Here is a 14070-nt window from a genome sequence, read left to right on the forward strand (position 1 = left end):
TTGGCCTATGGTTTAAATTTCAGATATAATCATGAAGGTAAGTTATGATCTTACTATGTAGTTAAAATCACCATGTTTTGAAATTAATAGTTTATTTTCACCTGAGTGACTTCAATAGAACAAGTGTAGCTTTACATGAGTAACTGACTTTCATATGTTTACTGAGGTTTCTGACCCACCCGGTCCTAGTCCTGCCCAGTTCCTGCAGTCATTAAGTCCCAGAGAAATCACACAGAAGTCTACATTAATTATAAACTGATTGACCCAGTAGCTCAGGCTTATTAATTAATTCTTATGTCAGCCCATAATTCTTGCCTGTGTTAGCCACATGGCTTGGTACCTTTTTCAGTGAGGCAGTCACATCTTGTGTCCTCTGTCTGGGTTACAGCTGCAGACTGCGCTTCCCTCTTCCCAGTATTCTTGTTGCCCTGTCTCTACTTCCTGCCTGGTTGCTCCACCTATATTTCCTGCCTGGCTACTGGCCAATCAGCATTTTATTAAAATACAATTGGCAGGGTACAGACCATTGTCCCACAGCATTCATAGAACAATTGTAGAAAAATATTTGGTTGGTTTTTAGTTCAGATACTATTTTATAATACATTGATTGACCAATTAAAAAACTGGCCCTAGGCAGAAGTCTGTGTCTAGAGTCATTTTATTGTTGGTTTTTTTTTTTCATTTATTGTTTATCTCCATCTCCTGGCAGAACAAAAGAAAATGTTACATTGCCTTTTCAGATCTGTACTCCTGACATTTCACATTCTTCATTTTTTTCCTGGTACCTAATACTTTTATAATTCTAGTCATTTACTGTTTTATAGGATTTAACATGGGTAAATCTATAACCACCACAAAGTACCCATTATAATCTTCCTTTCCCCAATTTTCTCTATTCATTCACCAACACCTAGTTAGTTTTGTTTGTTTTGAGACAGGTCTCATGTAGCCCAGGGTGGTTATAAATTTGATGTGTAGGCAAGTGTCTTAGGATTTCTATTGCTTTGATAAAACACCATGACTAAACCAACTTGGGGAGCAAATGGTTTATTTCAGTTTGCCTTTTCCAGTCACAGTCTATCATGAAGGGAATTCAGGACAGGAACCTGGAGGCAGGAGCTGATGCAAAGATCATGGAAGATCACTGCTTACTGTGTGTCCTTGGCTGGACTTAAATTCATAGAGAATTAACTACCTCTGCCTCCTGAGTACTAGGATTAAAGACATGCACCGCCTGGCCTAGCTAAATATTTTAATAATGATCTTATAGAAATAATTTTCGGAGTTAAAGTTGATGTTTGATGAGTTGTATTTTAAAAAAAACTTATAGCTATCCTTTTAATTTAGAAATTAGTCAGGTTCAAATGTAATGATATATTATTACCTATCTTATATTAATTATTATTTGATTAAATTTCATTGATGTACAGAAAGTAATATATATTGATATTAACATTCTTTCCAAAAGGTGTGTGACATATATATAAATTATGACCTTCCATTATTGGAGCTGTTTCCTCCTGTGATCTTCCATTCTGCACTCCTAAGCCTGGATGCCAGTATCTTGAACCAGCTTTGTTACATTATGTACAGGTACAAGTCCCCCTCTCCCTTTAAATCATTTGATGAATTACTACATCATAATTCTATCTTCATCATTTACTACAATAAAATTAAAATTCCTATCAATTTTCTTCCAGGGTCTATGAAAATAGGAAACTTAGTTTTTGGGAATATGTTCTAATGTGAAGCTCTAATAGTTAAATTGTTATCTTTTTATATTTATTGAGCTCTACATTTTTCTCTGCTCCGCTCCCTGCCTCTCCCTGCCTCTCCCTGCCCCCCTTCAATCCTCCCTCAAGGTCCCCATGCTCCCAGTTTACTCAGCAGATCTTGTCTTTTTCTACTTCCCATGTAGATTACATTTATATAAGTCTCTCTTAGTGTCCTCATTGTTGTCTAAGTTCTCTGAGATTGTGTTTGTAGGCTGGCTTTCTTTGCTTTATGTTTAAAAACCACCTATAAGTGAGTACATGTGATAATTGTCTTTTTGGGTCTGGGTTACCTCACTCAATGATGTTTTCTAGCTCCATCCATTTGCCTGCAAATTTCAAGATGTCGTTATTTTTTTCTGCTGTGTAGTACTCCATTGTGTAAATATACCACATTTCCCTTATCCATTCTTCAATCGAGGGGCATTTAGGTTGTTTCCAGGTTCTGGCTATGACAAACAAAGCTGCTATGAACATAGTTGAGCACATGTCCTTGTGGCACGATTGAATATCCTTTGGATATATACCCAAAAGTGGTATTACTTGGTCTTGAGGAAGGTTGTTTCCTAATTTTCTGAGAAATTGCTACACTGACATCCAAAGAGGTTGTACCAGCTTGCATTCCTACCAGCAATGCAGAAGTGTTTCCTTTCCCCCACAACCTCTCCAGCATAAGTTGTCATCAGTGTTTTTGATCTTGGCCATTCTTACACAGGTGTAAGATGGAATCTCAGAGTGGTTTTGATTTGCATTTCTCTGATGACTAAGGATGTTAAACATTTCTTTAAGTGTCTTTCAGCCATTTTAGATTCCTCTGTTGAGAGTTCTCTGTTTAGGACTGTACTTCATTTTTTTTTTTTTGTTGGATTATGTGTTCTTTTGGTGTCCAATTTCTTGAGTTCTTTATATATTTTGGAGATCAGACCTCTGTCTAATGTGGGGTTGTTAAAATCTCCTATTCTGTAGGCTGTCGTTTTGTCTTGTTGACCATGTTCTTTGCTTTACAGAAGCTTTTCAGTTTCAGGAGGTCCCATTTGTTAAGTGTTTCAGTGTCTGTTCTGGTAGGGTTATATTTAGGAAGTGGTTCCCTGTGCCAGTGCGTTCAAGTGTACTTCCCACTTTGTCTTCTATGCGGTTGAGTGTGGCTGGTTTTATGTTGAGGTCTTTGATCCATTTGGACTTGAGTTTTGTGCATGGTGATAGATATGGGTCTATATTCATTTTTTTGCCAGGGGGTGGTGGTGGTTTGAGACAGGGTTTCTCTGTAGCTTTGGTTCCTGTCCTGGAACTAGCTCTTGTAGACCAGGCTGGCCCTGAACTCCCAGAGATCCGCCTGCCTCTGGAGTGCTGGGATTAAAGGCGTGCGCCACCACCCCCTGCTATTTTCATTCTTCTACATGTTGATATCCAGTTATGCCAGTACTACTTGTTAAATACGCTTTCTTTTTTTTCTACTTTATATTTTTTCCTTCCTTGTCAAAAATCAGGTGTTTGAAGATATATGGATTGATATCTGCATCTTCTATTTGGTTCCATTGGTCCTCCTGTCTGTTCTTAAGCCTATACCAGGCTGTTTTTAGTACTGTAGCTCTGCAGTAGAGTTTGAAGTCAGGGATTGTGATGCCTCCGGAAGTTCTTTTATTGTACAGGATTATTTTGGCTATCCTGGGTTTTTTTGCTTTTCCATATGAAGTTGATTACCTTTCTTTCCATGTCTTTGAAGAATTTTGCTGGGATTTTGATGGGCATTGAATTGAATCTGTAGGTTGCTTTTGGTAAGATTGCCATTTTTACTATTTTAATTCTACGTACCCAAAAGCATGGAATATCTTTCTACTTTCTGGTCTTTTCTTCAATTTCTTTTTTCAAAGATTTAAAGTTCTTGCCATACAAGTCTTCCACTTGTTTGGTTAGAGTTACTCTGAGATATTTTATGCTATTTGTGGCTATTGTGAAGGGTGATGTTTCTCTGATTTCTTTATCAGCCCATTTATCACCTGTGTACAGGAGGGCTACTGATTTTTTGAGTTAATCTTGTATCCTGCTACATTACTGAAAGTGTTTATGAGTTGTAAAAGTTCCTTGGTAGAATTTTTTGGGTCGCTTATGTAAACTATTATATGATCAGCAAATAGTGAGAGTTTGACTTCTTTTCCAATTTGTATCCTCTTGATCTCCTTTTGTTGTCTTATTGCTCTAGCTAGGACCTCGAGAACTATATTGAATAGATATGGAGACACAACCTTGCTCCTGGCTTCTGCTTTTCTACAGGCTTTTTTCAATTAAGGTTTCTTCCTTGTGGATGACTTTAGCTTGTGTCAAGTTGACATAAAACTCATCTATGAACTTCCCATGCTGCTTCTTCCGAGTCTGCTTCGAAACTCTTTATGTTGTTATTTTCTTATTTTGAGACAGGGTTTCTCTGTGTAACAGCCCTAACTGTCCTCAGACCCACTCTGTAGACCAGGCTGACCTCAAACTCACAGAGATCTACCTCCCTCTGCCTTCCAATTGCTGAGAATAAAGGTCTGTACTACCATCACCTCATTATTTACAAATTTTAATTACTTAATAAATTTAAATTTAATAAATTTAAAATTTTTATTGTAAAAGTTTGCTTATTATTTAAAATTTTTATTGTATTATCCTCATTGTATATAGTGCTGGTTTTTCTACAGACTTGTTTCTTGTGGCGCATCATGTTCTTTGGCTTTATTTGCACCTTTTTCTCCTTTGCTGCTAGTCTACTTCCTTTATCTAGTCTTGCTTCTGCTTACATATCACACTATATATCAAAGATATTTTCTATCTATATAAACTATTGGATGCACAAATGAGGGGACACAAGGTATTTATCTTTGTGAGTCTGGCATATTTCACTTCAAAGTGATTTGAAGATTATAGAGGTGCCTTAAACACTAGAACTGAAGCTGTGCTATTTTTCCCCTCCCCCCGTAGGGCATATGGAATTAAAGTCTTTGCTGTAGATTGGCTTGTTATATAGTGGCAGTGTTGTACTCAGCTTTGTTAATTAAAATTTCTGTGTGTTAAAGAACAATTAATCAGTGGTTGATATGTATTGAAGTGTATGTATTTTCTCTGGTAAACGGGACATTTTCTGGGAGGCAATAGGAACTATTTATTGTCAGTTAGGTGACCCTCTAAGCATTATTTCTAACCTTTTGCTCTTTTACTTGTGGACCAAGATTATTTTTAATCCTTAACTTTAGGACCTTTCAGCCTAAGTTTTATCAATGTTAAAATATATAGAAATGAGTTAGATGATAGTTCGCAGATAGAAAAAAATTGTAGTTGGTTGTTTTACTCTTTTGGGGGCCCCACCACCCAGCTCCCAAATGAATACACATGGAGGCTTATTATTACTTATAAATGCCCAGGCCCGGCTTGGCTTGTTTCGGGCCAGCTTTTCTTAACTTAAATTATCCCATCTACCTTTAGCCTCTGGACTTTTTTCTTTTCTTATTTATTTATATTTTGCTTTCACTATTACTCTGTGGCTGGCCCCTGACATCCAATTCTCCTTGTTCTCTTGCTTCTTCTTTTCCTCATTTCTGCTTCTATTTATTATCTCTGCCTGGTAGCCACACCTATCCTTGCTCCTGCCTTGCTATTGGCTATTCAGCTCTTTATTAGGCCCATCAGGTGTTTTAGACAGGCAAAGTAACACAGCTTCACAGAGTTAAACAAATGAAACTAAAAAATGCAGCACATCCTTGCATCATTACACAAATGTTCCAGAGCATAAACAAACGTAACACACCTTAAGATAATAATTCTACAACAAAAATTACATTTCTTGATTTCTGTACCTTTTAACTTTCTCACATTTATTTGGGATTTTTGTTGTTGTTGGTGTGTGTGTGTGTGTGTGTGTGTGTGTGTGTGTGTGTGTGTGTGTAAGTAATTCATGTGGAGTCATAGGAGTCAGTTCTGTCCTTCTACCACATGGGATACAGGCATCAAGGTCGGGTCATCAGGCTTGAGGTCAGGAGTCTGCCTGCTCAGTTATCTCCCTGACCTGCTGTACCTTTTTTACATAAAGAAAATGTGTTCTGTATCAGTGATTGGCTGCTTTCTTTAATAACAAAATACTAAAAGAATGTCTTTCCCTGTTTGTTTATATTTACAGTAAGAGCACATCTGAAATGTCTCGTTCAGTCTTTAAAAACTCATCAGTATTGTGTATTTATGTGTGTGGATGCGCATGTGCCACAGTGCATCTGTGGAGGTCAGAGAACAGCCTTGTATAGGCAGTTCTTTCCTTAGACGTTCATGTGGGTTCTGGGGATCGAACTCGGGTGGTCAGGCTTCATGGCAAGCACTTTCTCCCTGAGCTTTCTTGTCATCCTCCAACTAAATTTAGAGCCTCTTTTTTGTTTGTTTTGCAGTGCTCAGAATTGAATTCAAGGCCTCATGCGTGCTACAGAAGTGATCTAATACTGAACTCTACCCATAAACCCTAACTTTAAAAAGTCTTTGTGGAAAATGTACCATAAAAGTGTAAAATCCTTAATGAGCTAATTAGATTAGTGCTTTCCACATTTGCATTTGTTTAAATTGTACTTGTGCATATATCCGTGATTGTGTTGTGTACTTTCAAGAATATTCATGTGGAGGTCAGAGGTCAATATCAGGTGTCTTCCACTATTGCTTTGCATTTTATTTTTTGAGACAGGTTTTCTGATTGAACCATGCACTCACTAACTGCCTGCAGTGACTAGTTGGAGAGCTCCAGAGACTTGCCTGTGTCCGTTTAGTCCTCCCAATCCCCACAGTGCTAGGGTTAGGGATACATGCAACCAAACCTGGTTTTCTTTCACATGGGTGTTAGAAATCCAGTGTCAGGTACTTGTACTTCTCTAGCAGGTATTTTACCAATAGAACCATCTCCCTGGCCCTAAAATATGTATTTTAAAATTTTTCATTTTACATTCCGAAGAATTACATCTAATGACATTTTAAATGCTTTCTTATATTTGATTTTATTACTAGGTATCATGATAATTTGACAGCTGCAAAGAAAAACAACGTTTTAAAGAAGGTATGAAGGCCGAATCTGTGTTAAATCACCATTTTAATAAATAACTGAGTGTAGATATATGGGGCCTGTTAAGAATAAAAAGCAAAGGAATAACAGATGTTAATGACCATTCTATTTCTTTCCCATTAGGCAAAATCAGAATTCAATCTCAGCAGCAAGATCTGTCAAGAATTTAATTACTATTTGACAACTATGGTTCGTTGCTTATGGATGTCCAAACCATTTGATAAAGAAATGTACATTGATCCCCAAAGCTTAGAAAATTCTGGAGTAACAGAGTATAAATACAGTTTAAATTTAGTCCGGCATCCTTCTCTATTGAGCTATGCAGCTTCCTTTTTGCTTCAGGTAAGTGTGTTTAAAGTGTCTTTAGACTTCATAGGGTTACACTGACTGTGAAAACAGGAGCTATTATTTCTGAATTGCAAGGCATGTTCGGAAGTTTTAGTGCTGACAAAATTTTGGTGATTGTGCTAAGCTTTAAGGAACTTAAATCTCTATTCTCTAAGAGAGCTTGGCCTTGTTGCAGAGACAGAATTGTTAACAAATTGCTGTAATATGGTGCCGAGAGGTGAGAGAAGGTACAATTGTAGGGAAGATAGATGACTAATTCAGTTCTGCTTGAGTTGAAGTGGTGCCAGGAAAGGAAAGGAAAGGCTTCATAGAGGTAAAAGCTCCTGTCTGTCCCTCCTAAGACTAAAAGTGAAAGCTAGGTACTGGTGCTTGGCTCTTCATCAAGCCTGCTAATTAAATGTATTGATGATGTATGGGCGTGGCAGAAGTGTCTGTGTCTTCTTAGGTCATGGGCAAGATTACCATTTTCAACCTTATTAGTGACTTGGGGGCCATTCGTAAGGTGCGTTTATCAAATGCATCATTGATACAATGTTAAGATTACAAATGTATTGGAAGAATTTGGATTCACAAGTCTCTTAAGATAGAAAATTGAGCTGGGTGGTGGCGCTCGCCTTTAATCCCAGCACTCAGGAGGCAGGGGCAGGCGGATCTCTGTGAGTTCTAGCCCAACCTGGTCTACAAGAGCTAGTTCCAGGACAGGCTCCAAAAAATACAGAGAAACCCTATCTCGAAAAACGAAAAGAAGAAAAAACAAACAAACAAAAAGAACATTGAAAACTTTAACAATGAAAACAGTACAGAGTTAGCGAAATAGTCATTGACTAGATATCTCAAATATACATGTAATGAGCAAAATCCATCCGGATGTTGGCTCTTACAGTTTGTGTAGTTGGAAGGCTGTCAATGAACAAGCATGTTCATGGCTGAGGCAGGAAGAGCAAGTGTTCCAAGCTGCCTTTACTCAAAACCAAAACTCCAAACAAAAGCAAACACCAAAACAGGCTTTGTGTAGTGCACATGGGAAGCCAAGCTTAGGGGTCAGGAAAATGTTTGTGAACTCTTTTTTGTGTTTGGGTATCAGGGTAACTGTAACCTCGTAAGAAGAGTATGGTAGTGTTACTTCTGCTTTTATTGTGTGAAATAATTTGAGGAGTGTTGGCATTATCCTTTCTTTGAAATTCTGGTAGAATTCTGTGCTGAAACCATCTGGCCCTGTGCCTTTTTTTGGTTTGGAGGCTTTTGATGACTTTCTATTTCTTTATGGGTTATAGATCTATTTAACTTATTTGGTCTTGATTTAATTTTGGTATATGGTACTTATGCGGAAAATTGTCTATTTCCTTTAAATTTTCCAATTTTGTGGAACACAGGTTTTTGAAGTATGGCCTGATGATTCTCTGGATTTTCTCAGTGTCGGTTGTTAGGTCCCCCTTTTAATTTCTGGTTTTGTTTGTTTGGATATTCTCTCTCTGTTAGTTTGGATAAAGGTGTGTCAGTCTTGTTGACTTTCTCAAAGAACCAACCCCTTGTTTTATTGATTCTTTGTATTGTTTTCTTTATTTCTATTTTATTGATTTCGCCCTCAATTTGATTATTTCCTGCTATCTACTCCTTCTAGGTGAGTTTGCTTCTTTTTGTTCTAGATCTTTCAGGTGTTTTGTTAATTTGCTAGTGTGGGATTTTTCCAACTTTTTCATGCAGGCATTTAATGCTATCATCTTTTCCCTTAGCACTGCTTTCATTGTGTCCCATAAGTTTGAGTATATTGTGTGGTCATTTTCATTGAATTTTAGGAAGTCTTTAACTTCTTTTTTTTTATTTCTTCTTTGACCCAGTGGTGATTCAGTGAACATGGTTCAATTTCCATTTGTTTGTGGGCTTTCTGAAATTAGTATTGCTGGTAAATTCTGACTTTAAGCAATGGTGATCCAATAAAATACTTGGGGTTATTCCCTTTTTTTTGTATCTTTGAAGTTTGCTTTGTTGCCGAGCATGCGATCAATTTTAGAGAAGGTTCCATGACGTGCTGAGAAGAAGGTTATATTCTTTTGTTTTTGGATGGAATGTTCCATAGAGGTCTGTTAAGTCCATTTGAGTCATAACATCTGTGAGTTCCCTTGTTTCTCTATTAATTTTCTGTCTGGCAGTCTAGTCCAGTGGTGAGAGTGGACTGTTGAAGTCTCCCACTATTAGTGTGTGGGGTTTAATGTGTGATTTTAAGCTTTAGAAGTGTTTCTTTTACATATGAGAGTGCCCTTGTACTTGGGGCATAGATGTTCAGTATTGAAATTTCCTCTTGATGGATTTTGCCTGTGACTAATATGAAATGTCCTTCTTTGTCTCTTTTGATTGATTTTAGTTTGAAATCTATTTTGTTAGATATTCATATAGCTACACTAGCATGTTTCTTAGGTCTGTTTGATTGGAAATTTTTTTTCAATCTTTTATTCCAAGGTATTGTCTGTATGTTTAGTGTTTTGATTATTATGTGTCAAGGGGACTTTTTTTTTGGTCCAGTCTATCTGGTGTTCTATAAGCGTCTCTTCTTGTACTTTATAGGCATGTCTTTCTTTAGGTTGGGAAAGTTTTCTTCTGATATTTTAAGATATTTTCTGTACCTTTGAGCCGGAGTTCTCCTTCTTCTATCCCTATTATTTTAAGGTTTGGTCTTTTCATGGTATCCCTGATTTTCTGCATATTTTATGTTAAGAATTTGTTGGATTTAACATTTTCTTTGACCAATGAATCAATCTATTTTCTTTATTGTATCTTCAACTCCTGAGATCCTCTCTTCCATCTCTTGTATTCTGCTGTTTATGCTTGCATTTATGGTTCCTGATCGTTTACCCAAATTTTCCATTTTCAGAATTCCCTTGGTTTTTTTCTTTATTGCTTCTCTTTCAGTTTTTAAGTCAAACTGTTTCCTTTACCTTTTTCTTGGTTTTCTTTAATGAATTTGTTGATTTCCAATTTTTTTTTATCTTTTCCTGCACTTCTTTAAGGAAATTTTTCATTTCCTCTTTAAGAGCTTTAGTCATCTTCATACAGTTATTTTTAAGGTTGTTTTCGTCCGCTTCATCTGTGTTGGGAAGTTCAAGTCTTGCTGTTGTAGAACCACTAGTTTCTGGTGGTGCCATATTGCTCTTTATGTTGTTGAGTATACTCTTACCTTATTGTCTGCCCATCTCGTCCTCCAGTCGGTATAGACGGAGCCTGTGCTTCAAGGGGTCCCTCTTCCTCCAACTGGTGTACTTGATTGCTCCTGCAGGTTCAAGCAGAGCAGAGCCTCCGGCGATCACTCCTCCAGGTGCAAGTGGGCCAAGGTTCAGATAGATGGTCACTCCTCGAGGTGCACGTGCGGCCATAGCTCCAGTGGTTGCTCCTCCAGGTGGAGGCCACTCTAGGTGTAGGTGTGTGTGGCTGAGGTTCTGGTAGTCGCTCCAGCAGTGGAGTATCTCATATCAAGAATGGCAGTGGATGCTGGCTGGGGCACAGGTGCTTTTTCCCAGAGGAACTTCTACAATAGCTTCTGGAAGATAGCCTCTGGAAGCCTCTGCTGTCTTTGCTTCCAGCAGTCACTGGCCTCTGATGCTCCCCAGCAGCAGTCACTTGGTTCTCTGACTCTCCCTGGCGGCAGGTCTCTCAGGCCTCTCAACAGTTATTTCTATCATGTGGGTTCTAAGGTTTGAACGTAGCCATCAAGATTTGGGACATACTTTTTTTATCCACTGAGTCAGTTTTGTGGTCCTGTCCTGTTTTGTCAGTGTCTTTTTTGTTTGTTTGTTTTGTTTTTCGAGACAGGGTTTCTCTGTTTAACATCCCTACTTGTCCTGGAACTATCTCTTGTAGACCAGGCTGGCCTTGAACTCACAGAGATCCACCTGTCTCTGCCTCCGCAGTGCTGGGATTAAAGGTATGCACCACCACTGCCCAGCATTGTTAGTGTCTTTTTAAAAATACACCACTTCTTAATTGTGAAGTCAGTATATATATAAATATTAAAATAATGTATATATACATATATGTACATTTTTGTAATATTTATATAGGACCCATACAGATTGTAATTTTTTCTTACATCATTTATGCTTTTGTTATCAAAGATTATTTACTGCATAATACAAGGACATGTTTCAGTTTCTTGAAATACTTTATGAATTTCAGTTTGTCAGTTTCTTTTCTTTCGTTCTTTTCTTTGTAAACAGTCTAGCCTGGAACTCATCATGTATCAGGTTGGCTTTAAACTCCCTTGCCCCTGCCTCCCAGGTGCTGGGCTTAAAGGCATGCACCACCTTGCCATGCTGTTTTCAGTTTCTGTAAATAATCCTACTGGGATTTCGGTAGGTAATATTTTGATTCTGTAGATAAATTTGAGTTGTATTGTGACCATAATGTATGTATTAAGGCCATTGTATGCCTTTCCATTTCTTCAGGTCTCCTTTAGTTTATTCTGCAGTGTTTTATAGTCTTTGTTTTGTTGAGACAGTCTTGCTGTATGTGGCTCAGAGCTCACTGTGTACACAGACTGACAGTTGTCAAACTTGAGCTAATCAGCCTCGTCCCCTGAGCTGGGATTACATCTTTTGCTAAGTTTATATAGGTTATTTTTCCTGATGTTATGGTAACTGGCATTGATCTTCAGATTATTCATTACTACCTAATAGAAATGCAATTGAAATAAAGTTGATTTGTGTATATAGATTTTATATATTCTGCAGATTTGTTCAGATGTTTATTAGACATGTCTTTTTATGGGTTCATAGGATATTGTCTGTATAAATGTGTCTTCTTTCTTCCCTCCAACCCTTCCTCCCTTTTCTTTTTTTTATCTGGATGCCTTTGTCTCCCCCAATTTGATTGCCACAGAACTTTAGGACCAGTGTGGGAGAGAAACAGTGGCTACTTGATGAGAGCTAGACTGTTTGATTTGCTACCAGGATGGTAGGGTTTGTTTGCGTGTCCCTTTCAGGCTCAGGGACCTCCCTTCTATTTCTAGTTTGTTGAATATGGAAAGATTGTTGAATGAATAAGTGTTGGGTTTTGTGTAATTTTTTTCTCCTACATCTATAAACGTGATCATATGGGTTTCTTTTGTTTTCTGTTTTTTGAAGTTTGGTTATTTTCATGTGTATTGGTGTTTTGTTTGCATGTATATCTATGCACCACATTTGTGCAGTGTCCACAGAAGTCAGAAGAGAGTATCAGACCCGCCCCCCACAAAGGGGTTAGACTGGGGTTATAGACAGTTGTGAGGCATCATGTAAGTACTGGGAATCATACGTGGGTCCTATGCAAGAGCAGCCAGGGTGCTAAGCAATGGAGTAAACAGCAGCCACTCCTCTGTGGTATTCTTATGGCATATTACGTTGATTGATGTGTGTGAGTTGGCATTCTCAGAAAAAATTCCTCTGTCATTGAGGACAAGTCCTTCTATGTGTTGCTAGTTTTAGTAATTTATATAATTTTGTGTGTATATTCATAAGATATGTTGGTATTTTTCTTGTGGTATCTGTCTGGTTTTGACTTCAGGGGAGTACTGAGATCAGGGAAGAAGTTTGGAAATGTGATCTCTCCTACTTTTGAAAAACTCGGTGAAGAGTTGGCATTCTTTACATAGTTGGTAGTGAAGTCACTGGCCATGGGTGTTGTAAAAGTCATTGGTTCTTTAAAAAAGTTGTTTCCTAAAAGAGAAGAGGTTAATTATTAAGTTAAAAGCAGATTTATTTACAGAAATAATTTCTATAATAGAGGTATAGTGGTAAGTATATAGTTTAGAAATGATAACTCATTAAACAAACAAAGTAACATTTCCTTTAACTCTGGGCTATATCCAGTCTGTTCTGCATGAATTGTTTCCTGACTTTGTGACTGGGGTCTCTCCTCATTGAGAAAAATGATTCTGATATTAAGTCATACTTCCTTAATGCAAAAGTCTATCAACATAATGCAACATAATGTCCCATTGCTCAACATTTGGTGCATTTAAATGTATTTTTAAAATTTATTTTATTTTTGTATATGAGTTATGAGTATTTTCCCTGAACGTATACATACATACATACACACACATATATACATACATACACACATATATACATACATACATACATACATACATACATACATACATGCATGCATGCATGACTGATGTCCTAAGAGGCTATCAAAGGGAATTGAATTCCTTGGGACTGGGATTATAGACAGTTGTGAACTGCCATGTGGGCAGTGCTGGGAATTGAACCTGGGTTTTTTTGGAATAGCAGGCAGTGCTTATAACCACTGAACCATCTCTCCAGCTCCAAATTTGCCGAATTTTTGCTTCATCTTAATTATTAAAGGAGATACTTAATAAATTTAAAAGTTTAGAAGTTCTTTTGAGATGGGTCTCATCAAAATTAAACACTGATCCAAGTCAGATTCTTTCCTTAGGTCTATAAATGATGTTTTAAAATTGTGTATTCGCCATGCATGGTGCAGCATACATTTAGTCTCAGCACTTAGGAGACAGAAGCAGGTTGATCTCTGTGAGTTCAAGGCCAGCCTGGTTTACAGAGCGAGTTCCAGGACAGCAGGGCTACACCATTGTATTCACATAATAGATATTTCTGAATAAATGTTGAGACCCTGTTTCAAAACTCACAAACAACAATGCTGAATATCATTACATGACTCGAATTCTTTGCCTTTCAATCTTGGACAAGTTTTTTTTTAAGTTTATTTATTTGTTTGTTTACTCTAGCTCCATGTTGAAACACCAAAATGTAGTTGGATGCATTTACTCTTTACTCTTTGCTCTTTTGGGGGGCAGCCACCCAGCTCCCCAATAATTCTTACACACGGAGTCATAAAGATCTTATGAATGCCCGGCCTTAGCTTGGC

General features: G+C 37.6%; 1 protein-coding gene across 1 annotated transcript in view; it reads left to right on the plus strand.

Moving 5' to 3' along the window:
• Cenpi (centromere protein I) overlaps positions 1 to 14070 on the plus strand; it is a 60905-nt gene that overhangs the window by 34777 nt on the left and 12058 nt on the right. Inside the window, exons 18-20 of the mRNA XM_050130572.1 lie at positions 1469 to 1593; positions 6786 to 6834; positions 6964 to 7182. Coding sequence (XP_049986529.1) covers positions 1469 to 1593; positions 6786 to 6834; positions 6964 to 7182 — 393 coding nt within the window. The remainder of the gene's footprint in view (positions 1 to 1468; positions 1594 to 6785; positions 6835 to 6963; positions 7183 to 14070) is intronic.

Source organism: Alexandromys fortis, unplaced genomic scaffold (genome assembly GCF_014885135.2).
Source record: "Alexandromys fortis isolate MF-2015 unplaced genomic scaffold, M_Fortis_MF-2015_v1.1 scaffold_324, whole genome shotgun sequence".
Classification (NCBI taxonomy): Eukaryota; Metazoa; Chordata; class Mammalia; order Rodentia; family Cricetidae; genus Alexandromys; species Alexandromys fortis.